The following is a 16,529-nucleotide window of genomic DNA, read 5'->3' as shown; positions in this document are numbered from 1 at the left end:
ACAGTCAGCTGGAAGCTTCTCGGCTTTTCAAGTTCCCAGCTGTCCCAACCACTCACTGACACACACAAACACACACACACACAGTCTGGTGTGTGTTCCCTCACCGTCTCCGATCGTTCCCATTCTCCACCTGTCGGAGCTTCATTTTGGAGGTAGAACTGTGCGACAAAGATCGGAAGTTCATTCTCAAGGTTTGTCCTTGTTGTTTCTACTTTATTTTGAAGTAAATTAAGATATTGTATCAAATATTTGCTGATTTTATTTGACTTCAATGATTTTTTTTTAATTTTTAAAAAAGCCTAATTTCTGCGTATTTGTGTCTTAAAGTCCTGGTTCCAATCCCAACATCCCGGAACAAACGACTCCTTCATGGCCAATTATGACTCGTGAGTTCACTTAACATTGTTGTTATGACGACATATAAATCCTAGAATTGTGAAGGAACTTATTTTTCTTAAATCATCTGATAATAAATTGATGATCTATTTTTTTAAAAATCCATTAAAAATTATGAAATACAATTTCAGTCAAAAAATGTGTTACTTTTTTTTTAATCATTTTTAAATCAAACTTTTGTAGGTTGGACTTTACTATTTTAACCTTAATTATATATAAAGAAAAAGACAAAATAAATAATTATTGTTAAGATAAGCTTGTGTAGAAAAGGTGAAAGATTGTTTTTATAGTTGAAAAAATATTTTTTTAAGAACAAAAGTGTTATTGAATAAATAATACAAATAGAAAAATAAACCTAAAGAATAATAAAGTAGAAAAAAAAAGTTTTATTTCAAAATAAACGTCTGCAAAAATATGAAATCGAAAAAAAAGGGATTAATGTCAATTAAATTCTAATATGATTATTACACTCACAGGAAGTCAAGAGGGAAATGAGGAGCTTATTCAACTGTTACACACTCGGAGTAGAGCTTTGAATTGTTGAGACAAAAACCGAGGAATTTGAGTGACACATTGAAGAAGGAGGTTCAAAGTTGAACGACGTCCGACCAGAGTCTGGTTCTTTTCTCACTCGGTCATGAAATCCACGTAAAGTCCTGCTAAGATTAGCTTCGGCGCCTCAAACACAAGTCCACAGGAAGATATAAAAATAATCTTCTTCATATATGTCTGTGTCGAGCGACACACGCGTGTCTTCAGTTTGTTTTTACACATTTGCTTCGCCTCGTGACTCTGATCCGCGGCGATGACAGGCTGGATGACAAGGACTCGGTGGATATTCATGACAACCCCCCCGCCCCTGATAACGTGGTGAAAGAGGAGGACAACACGGTGAGTGACAGGGATCAGTCGTAAACATGTCAATCATAAACATGTCACATGACCATGATCGTCACGTCACTTCACACTAAACTACTAATACAAATTTAGAAACGTCTGGACAAATGTGTACCATTGAAACCAACTTGCAAACTACTGAAACACATTAATTACCTATTAAAACACATTTATAAACCATTAAAACACATTTAATAAAACTACTGAAACACAATTACAACCTATTAAAAATATTTTTAAACTACTGAAACCCATTATCAACCTATTAAAACACATTTACGAATTACTGAGACACATTTTAATACTTTTGAAAAACACTTCTAAACTACTGAATCACATTTACAACCCATTGAAACACATTTACAAAGTACTGAAACACATTAATAACCTATTAAAACACATTTATAAACTATTGAAACACATTAACAAACCTATTGAAACACATTAATAAACTATTGAAACACATTTACAAACTATTGAAACACATTAACAAACTATTGAAACACATTTACAAACTATTGAAACACATTTACAAACTATTGAAACACATTTACAAACTACTGAAACAAATGTACAAACTATTAACACATTTATAAATGATTAACACATTTTCAAACTATAAACACATTAAAAAACTTCTGTAACAAATGTCCAAACTATTAACACATTTACAAATTATTAACACATTTTCAAACTATAAACACATTAACAAACTTCTGAAACAAATGTACAAACTATTAACACATTTACAGACTATTAACACGTTTACAAACTATAAACACATTGACAAACTTCTGAAACAAATGTACAAACTATTAACACATTTACAAACTATTAACATGTTTACAAACTATAAACATATTTACAAACTATAAACACATTAACAAACTTCTGAAACAAATGTACAAACTATTAACACATTTATAAACTATTTACACGTTTACAAACTATAAACACATTAACAAACTTCTGAAATAAATGTACAAACTATTAACACATTTACAAACTTCTGAAACAAATGTACAAACTATAAACACATTTACAAACTATAAACACATTTACAAACAATTAACACATTTACAAACTATTAACACATTTACAAACTTCTGAAACAAATGTACAAACTATAAAAACATTTACAAACTATAAACACATTAACAAACTTCTGAAATAAATGTACAAACTATTAACACATTTACAAACTATTAACATGTTTACAAACTATAAACACATTGACAAACTTCTGAAACAAATGTACAAATTATTAACACATTTAAAAACTTCTGAAACAAATGTACAAACTATAAACACATTTACAAACTATAAACACATTTACAAACCATTAACACATTTACAAGCTATCAACATGTTATCAAACTATAAACACATTAAAGAACTTCTGTAACACATCAGACAGTTCAGAATGCGTCAGATTGATCACTGAGTCTCACCGCACGACGACTCTACGCTCACATTTGTCAGGAATCTGAGCAGCTGCCCAGAGCTACAGACGGACGCTGTGATAATATGCTGTGTGTTTGTGACTCTGGTGCAAAGCTGCAGCGACGACGCGCTAAGCTCGGCACTGATGGAGGGATGGAGTCGCGTCCGTCCTCCAGGACTCGCCTCTGCTGCTGTCGTGAACGAAAGAATGTTCAGCTTTGATGTGTCAGAGGAGGTTTAAAGAAGACCATCCTAGACATGAAAGCCTGTTGCTGTAAATAGTCGACTCTGAGATGGTTTTGTATTTCTGTGTTGGAATGTAATGTCCTGGAATATAAATATGGTTTGATTTTTGTTCTAAACATGCCGAAGTATTTCCCTCCGTCCGTCCGTCCATCCATCCATCCATCCATCCATCCATCCATCCATCCATCCATCCATCCATCCATCCATCCATCCATCCATCCATCCATCCATCCATCCATCCATCCATCCATCCATCCATCCATCCATCCATCCATCCATCCATCCATCCATCCATCCATCCATCCATCCATCCATCCATCCATCCATCCATCCATCCATCCATCCATCTTTTCTTTTCTGTCTTAGTTTAATCTTCTTTTCTTCCTTGCTATATTTATTTGCTTCTACTTCTACTTCACCCTTGTTTATTCTCCTCTTTTCATTGCGTTTCTATTTGTTCAGGCTTTTCCTTGATTTTTTGGAACTCCTGTTATAAGTTTTATCTTGATCTTTAAAGTATATACTTTATTGAATATTGTTTTGATTGTTTAAGCGCTTTGTGACCCTGGTCTGGAAAAGCGCTATACAAATAAAATTTACTTACTTACTTACTTACTTTTCCCCCCTTTTTTCTTCCTTTTCCCACCTTTTTCATCTTCTTACGTTACCTTCTTTTTTTCAATAACGTTGACAGTTTTTCTCTTCTTCGTCTTCGTTAGTTTTTTTTTGCTTTTCCATTTTCTATACTTCTTCTTGTTTCCTTATTCTTCTATTTCTTCTTTTTCCTCTTCGTTCTGGTTATTCCAGACTTTATTCGGTCATTGTCAATTTGGACAAAGAGCATTCCCACTAACAATCTGTGTAATAATGAATAGTAAACTACATAAAAATAGAATAAACATGTTGTTTGAAATGCAAAGTAGTAAATAAAACATCAATAAAAGAAGGTACAGTTTATTACATTATTTTAAGAATGAACAGAGATATTTATTAGATTTGAATCACACAAAATAGATGTATGTTATCCCAGCTACAAAGGGCAAAGGGCAGAGACAAGACTTGAACATACTAATAATAATTGCAACAACTCCAGCAGGTGTTCCAACATGGCTAACTTTAGATTTCCCTCTCAGGTCTACTTCATCTACGACGAGGAGGTGGAGGAGGAGGAGAAGGACGAGCCTCCTGTCGAACCCATCCGACCAGTGAACGACAGACCCCACAAGTTCAAGGACCACTACTGCAAGAAACCAAAGTTCTGCGACGTCTGCGCTCGCATGATCGTGTGTGAGTTCAAGTCCAATCCAACGTGGTTTCGTATCACGGTTTCTAAACTTGTTTCTCTCAGTGAACAACAAGTTCGCGCTTCGATGCAAGAACTGCAAGACCAGCATCCACCACCAGTGCCAGTCCTACGTGGAGCTGCAGAGGTGTTTTGGCAAAATAGTGAGCTCCACATTTACACACACTTCACCAGGATGTTTATGTCACTGTACTCGTTTACACCTTTTCTACAAAATGATGTTCATCTGATCAACTTGAAGAAATATTTCAAGACTTTTGTAGTTATTATTTTAGTCTGTCTGTATCTTAAATAACTGAAAAAATGGATGAACAGATTTAAAACTTCATAATTATACAAAAAACACATGGATTACCATCTGGATCCATTAATATTTTGAAGAATTTTACACATTTTTTGTAGCCGCCTTGTTTCTTCTTTGCTCCTGCTGGTTGTTATTTCCATTGCACTACTGTCCCATTGAGGTCAATGCTGTAAGTTTAATGTGTAAAGATAAGATAAACTAAGATACAATTAGATGAGAGAAGATTATATAAAATAAGTTAAACCTTTATCGATACCACAGTGGAGAAACTAACAAAAAATGTTTGAAAAATTAAATTTATCTAAAACTTTTTTTGTTAAAAACATAAAAACACAATATCGATGAAAACAAGTGGCTCGGCAGATTCTCAATACAATAATATTAAAATACGATGAATAAGAATAATATATATATATATATATATATATATATATATATACATTTTTAATTAAAAGAAAAGACATACAAGTATGACCTGAACAAACAAAACTATCTCGAGTCTAATGAAAAAATAAACAGTAAAGGAACAAAGTATGCAAAATATAAACCAATAATTCAGTTAAATAACCTACACTTCAGCTAATTTAGGCCAAATTTTCTCTTATTTTTATATTCTTGATACAGTATTTTTCTTAAATATTGTTTTTATTCCGACTAAATGGACTCGTCCTTCAGCCTCCGGGGTTCAGACGCGCCTACAGTTCACCGCTGTACAGCAGTCAGCAGAACGCCACCGTCTCACAGCTGCTGCCATTTTGTGAGTTCAAAAAAAACCCCAAAACATCCACAACTATCAACCTGTTTGTCGCTGCTGCTAAGGCTAACTGTGTGGCATCAATGTTACTAAATGATACAATAATATCTCAGCTTTATTATTACTCATGACAAAAACAATATTAGCTTAAAAAGCAGCAGCTAATGCTAACGCTAATGCATTTCTCTGTCTGCGCCCCGTGTACGTTAGCACAGTCGAACCGCACCGACCCTGTGTTTGAGACGCTACGAGTCGGTGTGATCATGGCCAACAAGGAGCGGAAGAAAGGATCGGAGGACAAGAAGAATGTGAGTTTTGGACCAACAATTCATTTATTTTATTGATCCTGAGCTGCAGAATGTTGCTCCGAACACTAAATGTATGTTTATAGAAAAGCATTAGTTCCTGAAAGGAAAGAAGTTGTTCGGAATAATTGCATGGCGAGTTGAAAGAAAAGCCTCTGACCATCGATCTATTTTCGACTTTTGCTTATTAGCTTGATGCTGCTAAATTAGCTCTTTGCTAGGAACCTCGACATCTGGCTTGTCCAGTTCCTTAATCTAGTTCTATTTTAATCGCATTAAATCAACCAGGTGATATTGAACGTTTTCGTCACCTGACTTCGGTTTTCACAAGGATGTCGTTCCAAACACTAAACCCGCCTCTTCATGTTATTCGACCAAACACAATTCAACCTGTTTTCACGTCATTACTGTTTTTTTTGTAAAGGGAATTAACACTAATTTAACTTAAAAAAACAACAAAATAAAATATTTAAACTTGATTTGTTGTAGTGGTTAAAACTTACTTTCATTAACTCCGGTTCCCTCCCATGAAACACACAAAGCTTTTGCTCGGCCTCTCACCCTGGGTAACTTGGCTAAAAATAATATCTCTAAATATAAACAAGATACTTCACTTGGGTCACAAAATCTGTTCTTTGGGTTCAGTCAAGCCCCTGAAAAGCAAATTACAAAGAATGAGTAATAATTTATTTTTGTCTATGACTGGATGAAGACGATGATGATGATGGATGAAGATGAGTCTCAGCCCAAACAGGAGGAGGACGGAGGTGAAGGAGGTCAGTGAAACACCTTCTTACCTTCGTAGACGATGACACTGAATCGGTGCGTTTGATTTTCTCAACAAGTGAACGCGGACGGCGACAAGAGGGGGGACAAGGCCCCTGTGGATGACAAGGTGATGAAGATGATGTATCGTTTATCGCAGGGGGCGCTATGTTCTGAAAAACTCCCTCGCAAAGTAGTGAGCAATTAGCTAAGGTTGCTCTCAACGAACCTCTCAGTAATGGTTCCCGGAAAAGCTTCTAGATGCTTTGCCGCCCAGGCAAACAATCAATTTTGAAATGAGTTTTGTAGCGACCAATCACTTATTAGAGCAGTGTGTATAAAAGGCATCATGGGAGTTTCCTAGTTTCCGATATGTATCATCTACTGAACGGTACATGACTGACGAAGGTTGACGTTTCTGGTCCAGAGTAAAAAACCTCATCCTGGGAAGATCGGCGTGTTCAGTCAGTCGCACTATTATCTGGCCTTGTATCGCTTCAAGGCCGTCGAGAAGGACGACCTGGATGTCCAGTGAGTACGGATCATCGCGCCACCTCTGACCTCATCGGATTTCTGACCTTAACGATCCCTCGTCGTTTCAGCGCCGGCGACCGGATCACGGTGATCGACGACTCCAACGAGGAGTGGTGGAGGGTGAGAGCCAAGATCATATTATCAGTCAAGGATCAAGCCTGGAGATAAAAAAAAGACGTACAAACTTATTTCTAAGATTGAGTTTTGAAAATGTTCTTTTCAAGGTTTTGTGACAAAAAAGACACTGAAAACTGTATCTCTTGTATCACGTGTCGTCATGGCAACCAAGTGCTGATTTCACGGTACCGTTTCGGACATCTTTGCCGATTTTTGCAGACTTGTTCATGGGCGTCCGCAAAAGATTTTGTCGTACGAAGAGAATTTTTGCGTGGAACCGAGGTCTAGGTTGAAGTAGATCTGTGGACCCGGCCCCTAATGTTTGGTGTCCTGGACCACCAGGGGAAGATGGGAGAGAGAACCGGCTTCATCCCGGCGAACTACATCATCAGAGTCCGGGGCGGAGAGCTGGTCTACAAGGTGACCCGCTCGTTCGTGGGCAACAGAGAAATGGGCCAGATCACTCTGAAGAAGGACCAGGTTGGACCTCACCACGGGGGGATCTATTAGTCGGGACCCGGTAAAAAGCGTGTACTTCTGTGCGCCGCAGATCGTGGTGAAGAAAGGCGAGGAGGTCAACGGCTACCTGAAGGTCAGCACGGGACGGAAGATCGGCTTCTTCCCGTCGAACCTGCTGCAGGAGATTTGAGTGTTTTCTTGACAAATAAAGTTGCTGGTGCTGAAGTCGTCGGTTTTTCCAGAAACTATAGTATGAATATTCCAGGTTGCCATGGTAACAGGGACCATCTCTGCAGAGAGAGAGTGTGAGGAGCGAGTGCTGGAGTGAGGAGATCAGAAGAGCTGGAGTGAGAAGAACGGCCTTCGTAATCCATGAGTCCATGGACGTCCAAGCGACGAGACCCAGCTTCATCACAGCAGCGACTCCGGCCCGGGCTCTCCTCCTCTTCCTCGGCCTCCTCGTCAGCCTGACAGCTCAGCATCAGCTCAGCATCATCCAGGCTCCAGCGCTCTCCTGATTGGTCCACGACGCTCTGCCCCAGACACGGGTCACTTCGTCCTGCAGAGGAAATCACAGCTGCCATGTTGTCGGCGTCGACCTCTGACCCCGCCGCAGACAGGCGAGTGGACGAGGGTCAGAAAGTGTTAGTGTGTTTTTGAAGCAGGACTTTTACTACACTAATACTACTACTATGGCTGATTCAAATACTTAAGCTTATACTACTTTTACTCGGCTGCTACTGCAACTATTATACTGCTTCTGCTACTAGTAGTAGTACTAATACTTCTACTACTATATATGTTAACAGTAGAAGTAAGTGAATAAGTAGTAGAAGAGGAAATATTGTAAGTAATACTTCTAGTTTGACGACTACTAATCACATTACTACCTTTAAGGATAACTCCTTATTGTAGTAGTTCTAATACCTTTACTCCAAACAAATTCTACTTTCTACTAATTTCTACTACTACTCCTAATACTTCTACAGACACTACTGCTGCTGCAATTTATAATACTATAAATGCTACTGCAACTAATGTTACTAATGCTTATACCGTTACTGCTACTACTAAAACTTCTTCTGCTGCTGCTTCTTTTGCAACTACAACTACTACTACTGCTGCTACTACTTCTGCTACTGCTACTACTAGTAGTACTTATTCTTCTACTACTACATATTCTACAGTACAAGTAAGTGAACAAGTAGTAGTAGAAGCAAAATTGTAGGTAATACTTAGTATTAGTAGTTTGACGACTACTGATCACATTACTACTTTTAAAAATAACTCCTAACGGTAGTAGTACAAATTCTAATACTATAACTAACACTTTTACTCCCAACTACTTCTACTTCTACCCCTAATACTTCTACAAACACTTCTACTGCTAATGCTATTACTGCTCCCGCTACTACTGTTCCTACTGCTAATACCACTACTGCTGCTACTACTTCTGATTCTGCTACTACTAGTATTACCAATAATTATACCACTACACATGTTTAAAGTAGATGTAAGTGAATACGTAGTAGTAGAAGCAATATTTTAGGTTATACTTGTAATTTGACGAAAACTAATAACATTACTACTTTTAAAAATAACTCCTAGTTCTACTTGATAATACTATTATTGCTACTGCTACTACTGCAACTACTATGATGACTTCTACTACTGCTTCAGCTACTATGGCAACTACTATTACTTATTAGACAACAACTACAACTGAAACTACTACCCATAAGACTTCTACTACTACAACTACAACTGCTACTACTTTCTTTCTTTCTACAACTACTTTCATTATTTAATAAAACACATTTTCCTTCTTCAGCTCCAGGCTTCTGTGTCGAGAGTAAACCAGCGTCAACTTCTGTGTTGTTTCTATTTTCTTCCCAACCTCGGGTCGATTCTCTTTAGTTCATCCGCACTCGAGTTTCCTCCCGGAGGCCAATAACGACGTGGACTCGCAGCCCAATAAACTTGCAATAAGAACTCTGGCCAGCAGATGTCGCCGTCGCATCGTTGTTAGTGCAGCACGTCAGACACAAGTACTTTACTTTTAAACACTTTTTTTCCTTCACTGCTGTTCAAGGTGAGTTCGAGTGTCAAACTGAACGTGTCAATCTCAGATCTTCAGCGTCAGAGTTTAAAGAGTGAGGATTATAATATTTAGAGTCTTCGTGTTAACTTTATCAACTCAAGTGTGTGAGAGGAAAACACACACCTTGTGATGCATTTATTTGTTGTTACAACATCTCTCCATCAAACGGTTTCAGGGGCTATTTTTAGAGTTCCTGCTATATTTGGACAAAGATCTCCAAGAATCATCTTCTCTGATCTTCATCTCCTGCTTCCTCCTCACAACCATTGAAACAAGGGAACAGGACGAGCCAGCTGTTTTTTAAAAGAAGCGACAGCTTTCCTTATTTAGGGTCTGGAACTGGATGAGCCAGCTGTAATTTTTTCTCATTTACTTAATATACTGAACATATATGTTTTCATTTTCACATTTTTCCATTAATTTATGTATACATCTACGTTTACCTTTTATTTGAGAAAAATACTTTCCATTTATTTAATTAAAGTGTGTCGTTCATTGTATTTTTAATTAAATGCAACATATTGTTAAACTTCTTTTTTCATGTACTTTTATAAAAACATTATTCATCCTACTGAGCATATTTATTCACATTTCCACACAGTTCCATTTTTAACAGTAAACTTTTTAATTACAGTAATATCTGTGATACTTACAGTAAATTTTAAAACATATCACTTTCCATTTATTCGAATAAAGTATGTATTTTTAATTATTCTTACTTAAATGAAAAATATTTGAAAACAGCTCCATTTTTCACAAAATTTATTTTTAAATCTCATATTTACCCTTCATTTAAAAATGTTACTTTCCATTTATTTAATTAAAGTATGTCATAGGACGCATTTCTAATGAAGTGAAACATACTTTTATACTTTAAGCTTCTGTTTAAATGAAAATCCAACATTTTGAATTATACTTAGCAGTTACAGTTTCCATTTTTCATTTCTGTAAAACTTAATTTAAAATGTTTAATTTTCATGTATTCAATTGCAATTCTAAAACAGTATTATATAATTAATAATTTATACAATTATATTTAATTATAGTATACAATTTAATATTTAAAGTATACATATAGTGTTTTACTTTAAGCTTGTTTGTCAGTAATTTTCTTTAATTCAAAATCTCAAATTACTGATCATACTGGGGATAGATATTTACAGTTTTTACAGTTTATTGCTATATTTTCGTTTCTCCCTAAAGATCCAAGATAAAACAAAAATCTTTGCATGCTCACTTTTTATTTTCCACTTTTCTTTATTATTATATAAAATATTTTTAACTGCATCATTTTTCACGATTTCTATTACTAAATAACAAAAAATACAACAAAAACATGAATACAAATGTCTTTATATTCATAAGTATCTTTATTGTCTCCTTGTGTGTTTTTGTATTTGTTTATTTGTGTACCATCCTCTTTTCTTGAACGATTTTAGATTCAAATTCTTTCAGTACCTGAACATGTAAAGGTTCTGGAACATCATCTCAAATGTCCTTAGGTTGCTCTCCTGGAGAAGTCCAAGCTGTATAGAGGTTGATAACCCAACAATTCTACATTTCCCATGATGCACCACAGTTTCTAAGGCGTGTTATGTTCTATTAGTTCATGGTTTTATAAGTTATTTATTTAATATACATTTATTAGGAAACATTTGACATCGGTTAGGTACAAACCATTTCAGGATCTGGCAAGAGTCTGGAAATGGTGTGCAGCTCGACAGGTAGAGCGATCAGACAAATGTTCTGCGCTCAGCTGTACATCCATCTGTCAGGAGTCCTCATGTGCGACTCGCAGAGACACATGGACAGAGTTTAGCGAACCACCGGCAGCAAACAGAAGCTGCAGAGAAGATGGCTGCGGCTGCTGAACCAATTAGGCCTGCAGACGCACCCTCCACCTGCACCGCCGGGCCCCTCTGGGGGACGCACCGGTGACAAGATGAGGGATCATCATCATTACCATTATTTATTTGCTAAGCAGAGGCCGACTCTGGGGCCAATTCTAATCGGATTCAGGAATTACAATCAGGCACAGGTGGAGGAGGCGAGGAGGGTTTAACGCCCCGACCGCGGCTTCCTTGTATCGGGAAAACATTATCCTCGTCCAGTTATAAACTCCTTCACGTCGATGCCGGGTCTTTAGCTCGATGGATTGATAGTGAGGCTGGTATGTACGGACACGTTCAACATCAATGCAAGTGACGCAGACCAGGTGGGACTGAGGCAGGGGTCCCCGGACATAATCTTTTCTCAGGAAATAAATAATAATCAAATTACCCTCTCTCTTCTTCAAAAAAGCCAAGTAAATGAATAACATATAAGGCCCAAACACTTTGATAACTTTCAAACAAGACCTTCTTGGAGTAGTTAAAAAATTATTTACACCTTTAAATTCAGTAGTCCTACTAGTTCCTACCTATTTTTGTGATATGAATAAAGGTTAAGAAACGTTAAGAGTGTTTAATTTGATTTTCATGAGTGCCAGTAACACAGCAGTAACACGGTTAGATACAAAGAAAGTCACTGTCAAGTTCTTAATCTGGAAGCTTTGGCCATCTTTTGAGTGTGTTCTTTACGCTTTACTTTTCCGATTCCTGACCTTTTTCTGACAACCATGGGTGCTCTTTTGAAATAATAATAATATAAATAAACAACCTGGATTTTCACTTCCTTCCGTCTCCATTGATTCCCCAAAAAAGTTTACGTAAATTCCATTTTTTTTCCAAACTAGGTTTAAAAAACATATACATGTTGTAGCAAAAACTTGCAGCAAACTTCCTGTCAGAAGTTGCTCTCTTAATGTTTTTGTAACATTCAATATTTTACACAAAGATGATACGAATAAAGGTTATGAAACGTTAAGAGTGTTTAATTTATATACATATTGAGTGCCAGTAACACAGCAGTAACACAGATAGATAAAAAAAGTCACTGTCAAGTTCTTAATCTGGAAGCTTTGGCCATCTTTTGAGTGTGTTCTTTACGCTGCCGTCTCCAACATCTCACCATTGATTCATTACAACAAATCTCTTCTTCATCTTCAACAGCCTGATGGATCAACTTTAGTTTAAAAGCTGCTTCAAATCCATTCCTTATGTGTGTTTTCCAGCAGGAGTGTGTATTCATGACGCACAAACTGTCTGGTTAAGACAAAATCATTTTATCGTTTGTATTCTACTTGTTTAACAGCAGTTTTCATCCATCCTCTAGTGCATTATCGCAACCTATTGTTCCTGAAAATATCGCCTTTCTCTGCGCGGTATCTCTTCCTGCTCTAGAGCGCCCCCCTCCAACCGTTGAATTTTTAAGCCACACGCTTAAAAAATAGCAGCTTATAGTCATGTAATTTTAGATTCATTTTTAAACTTTGTCTTAGTAAGGAAGTAAGTAAGTAAGTAAGTAATTTTTATTTGTATAGCGCTTTTCCAGACCAGGGTCACAAAGCGCTTAAACAATCAAAACAATATTCAATAAAGTATATACTTTAAACCTCAGGGTCAAGGTGACACGAAGGCCCGTATAAAAATATGCTTGTGGTATCCCTTATATGGTACATGGTGGTATATAATGTGTTGTATCTGGAACAAGGTGTAACATGTGTTTTGGGCCTTCGGGTCACCCTGACCCTGACATACCACAAGGGTTGAACAATGATACACTTTTTAACATAATTAACCATAATATATTTAAAGTTTTGTCAAGAATAAATTTGCAATAATTTAATTTGTAAACCACTATTTTTTAAATTATTGTTTTGTATGATCAATAATTAACTTTGCCTTCGCTGTTTTTGAAAAAATTTGGTTGCAATTGTAAAAGTTAAATTAAAAAAATGGTGTTTTTAAAATGTACATTAATATAAAAGCATCATTGGTGAAAAGAAAATCCAGATTAAAGTCAGGAGTTGACCTTGAAAAGCGACTCTCCAAATGTGCACCAGCCTCAGCAATTGTATTTATGATCAATGACTGTGTCCTTCTTCAAACACAAACGGTTTACATTGGGGAGCTGTGTGTGTGTGAATGTATGTGTGTGTGTGTGTGTGTGTGTGTGTGTGTGTGTGTGTGTGTGAATGTATGTGTGTGTGTGTGTGTGTGTGTGTGTGTGTGTGTGCACCCTCCACTATCCATCTGTCTGAGGTTGTGGTCTTGTTGGAGTGACCATAGTTAGTCCATAACTCATGATGCTCTCCATTCAGACGACACCTTAGGGCCCGAATTACACCCAGTGAGACTCAATCACAACCTACGCAAAATCGATAATCCAGGAGATAGTTGCTAGTCGGCGGGGGAGAGAGAAGAAGATGGAGAGAGGGAGAGTGTGGCTGCAGGACGGGTAAGGGGAGAAGATAGAAACCCCAAAGAAGAAGCAGCGTGAGGAGGAGGACGGGGCGAGGAGCAGGGATGGGAAGATGAATGAGAGCTGGTTTTCCCACAAACTCCCAAAGGCCTTTTTTCACTGAGTGTGTTTTTATCGTAGGATGAAGCGATGTTGTTGGTGTGAGGGAAGGAAAATACAGTGGAAAATCCTGCTGTTTTTAAACTTGCTTTTCTCATCCATGCATGAAATATGTTACCCACAATTCTATTCTTTGCTCAGGTACAATGCCTCACTCTTTTTCTTTCTGCATTTGAATTTTTTATATTGAAACATACATTTTATTCTAAATAAAAATAAATGATTTTATTTAAACTTTTTTAGACTACTATTTATTTAACATCATAATAATATAGAATATTTTAGTTTATTTAAAACATTTTCTTTAAGGATACACGTTTTTCCCACCTCTATGTTAGGAATTCATTCCATTTTTAGGGTGGAAAGTTCAAGTATTTTAGGGTCTTACTGTGAGTATGTCAGTAAAAAAATACATTCATTGTCTTGGTCACGGATGGATGGATAAATGAATGGATGGAGTGATCTATAAATGGATGGGTGGATGGATTGATGATGGGTTGATGAATGGATAACAGTGCACTGGAATCTAACTCCCAGAAGCAGAGCTCAAGAGGGATTAATGAGGTCTATCTAATCTAATCTTGTTGTATGTATGCATACATGGACAGATGCATGGATAAATGGATGGATGGATATATAAATGGATGAATGGAAGAATGGTGGATGGATAAATGATATATATATAGATGTATGGATGGGTGGATGTATGGATAAATGGATGGACGGATGTAGATAGATAGATAAATAAATAAATGGATGGATTGATAAATTGATGGATGGATGGATAAATTGATGGATGAATAAATGGACAGATGTTTAAATAGATGGTTGGATGGATGGATAAATGGATAGATGGTTAAATAGATGGATGGATGGATAAATGGATGGATAAGTTACTGGATGGATGGGTAAATAGATAGAAGGTTAAATAGATGGATGGATGGATACATGGATGGATAAGTTGCTGGATGGATGGATAAAAAGATAGAAGGTTAAATAGGTGGTTATCACACTATGTCATTTTTTGGCACATGCTAAGAGGTTTAACCTTTCCTTTGGGGATAACCAGAGACCATTGGTTTACTTGACATGGAACTGTTCTGATTTCATTATCTAAGTAAAAAGTATAGCCAATTGATTTGACCACGAAGGGACTCGAACCCTCAATCTTCTGATTCGAAGTCAGACGCCTTATCCATTAGGCCACGCGGTCCTGGTTATTTTACTGTTTTTTTTTGGCTCAGGCTAAGAGGTTTAACCTTTCCTTTGAGGATAACCAGAGACCACCATAACCAGGACCGCGTGGCCTAATGGATAAGGCGTCTGACTTCAATGGATGGATAAATGGATAAGTTGCTGGATGGATGGGTAAATAGATAGATGGTTAAATAGATGGATGGATGGATAAATGGATGGATAAGTTGCTGGATGGATGGATAAAAATATAGAAGGTTAAATAGATGGATAAATGGATAGATGGTTAAATAGATGGATGGATGGTTAAATAGATGGATGGATAAATGGATACGTTGCTGGATGGATGGGTAAAAAGATAGAAGGTTAAATAGATGGATGGATGGATGGATGGTTAAATAGATGGATGTATGCTTAAATGGATGGATAGGTAAATAGATGGATGGATAAGTGGATGAATAGATAGAACTTTAGAAAATGATGTATTGAAAGGCCACATAAAACTACTATCCCGGCCCAATATGGCCCCCGTGCTGTTCCTTCTATCCACATGAGCTGCATGTTGACGATGCTCAACTTGTCACTTTCTCACTTGAAAATGTTTTCCTTGCGTCTGGAACTGTCAGCGACAGATTCTTCTTGTTGTCCTGACGTTCACAGCGACCACTGCTGGAAACTCTAGCTGGAGAGGAAAGAAACAGACGAGAGAGGAAGTAAAGAAAAGCGAGGAGGAGGATTGTGACTGGCGGGGACCCCGGCAGGACTCGCCCTCTCACCACACACCCGACGCCCAACCGGGCGACTTCAAGAGTCAGACTCACGGAATCTCTCCGTCTTCTTCTCACTCACTCTCTCTCTCCGTCGTGCTGCTCGTCTGAGTGATGTGTGGCTGATGGCGAGCGCTGGGCGATGACGGATGATGTGACAAACAGATGCTTTTGCTTGTCGTCTCTTTAATCACACGAAGCCAGTCGGCCGTGAAGCCGCGGCTCCGTCTTGTCACAGCGACACAAAGTGCAGACAAATGTATCGCGAGCGAGCGAGTGTTTGTGCGACTGCAACAGTGTGTCCGCGTCAGCTCCTATATTGTTTGATTAACGCCGGCGCCCCGGCAGGAGCGTGAACTTTGAATGTCAGACGAGCGATTCCACTTGTCGATGTTTCGGGAATCGTTTGACGGATTATGGAAGAAGAAAAACTCAAACAAGTGGGATTCCTGAAACCCACTGGTCCGACTCGTCAGTTTCCAT

General features: G+C 37.5%; 1 protein-coding gene and 1 non-coding gene across 2 annotated transcripts; one reads left to right on the top strand and one right to left on the bottom strand.

The window, feature by feature from the left end:
• Positions 1-363: 363 nt before the first annotated feature.
• On the top strand, positions 364-7,748 carry LOC148071014 (SH3 and cysteine-rich domain-containing protein 3-like). The gene is made up of 12 exons (XM_087801864.1): positions 364-386; positions 1,209-1,287; positions 4,116-4,269; positions 4,331-4,428; positions 5,265-5,346; positions 5,554-5,651; positions 6,361-6,424; positions 6,494-6,543; positions 6,841-6,944; positions 7,016-7,067; positions 7,407-7,544; positions 7,615-7,748. The coding sequence occupies exons 1-12, from the start codon at positions 370-372 to the stop codon at positions 7,711-7,713; spliced, it is 1,035 nt and encodes a 344-aa protein (XP_087657990.1). The 5' UTR covers positions 364-369; the 3' UTR covers positions 7,714-7,748.
• A 7,477-nt stretch (positions 7,749-15,225) lies between these two features.
• Positions 15,226-15,298, bottom strand: trnar-ucg (transfer RNA arginine (anticodon UCG)). The gene has a single exon. It is a non-coding gene; the product is annotated as a tRNA-Arg (tRNA).
• Positions 15,299-16,529: the final 1,231 nt, after the last annotated feature.

This window comes from Callionymus lyra, chromosome 10, assembly GCF_982586985.1.
Source record: "Callionymus lyra chromosome 10, fCalLyr1.hap1.1, whole genome shotgun sequence".
Taxonomy (NCBI): Eukaryota; Metazoa; Chordata; class Actinopteri; order Syngnathiformes; family Callionymidae; genus Callionymus; species Callionymus lyra.
Note: the sequence above shows the minus strand (reverse complement) of the source record. Positions and strands in the feature narration are given on the sequence as shown.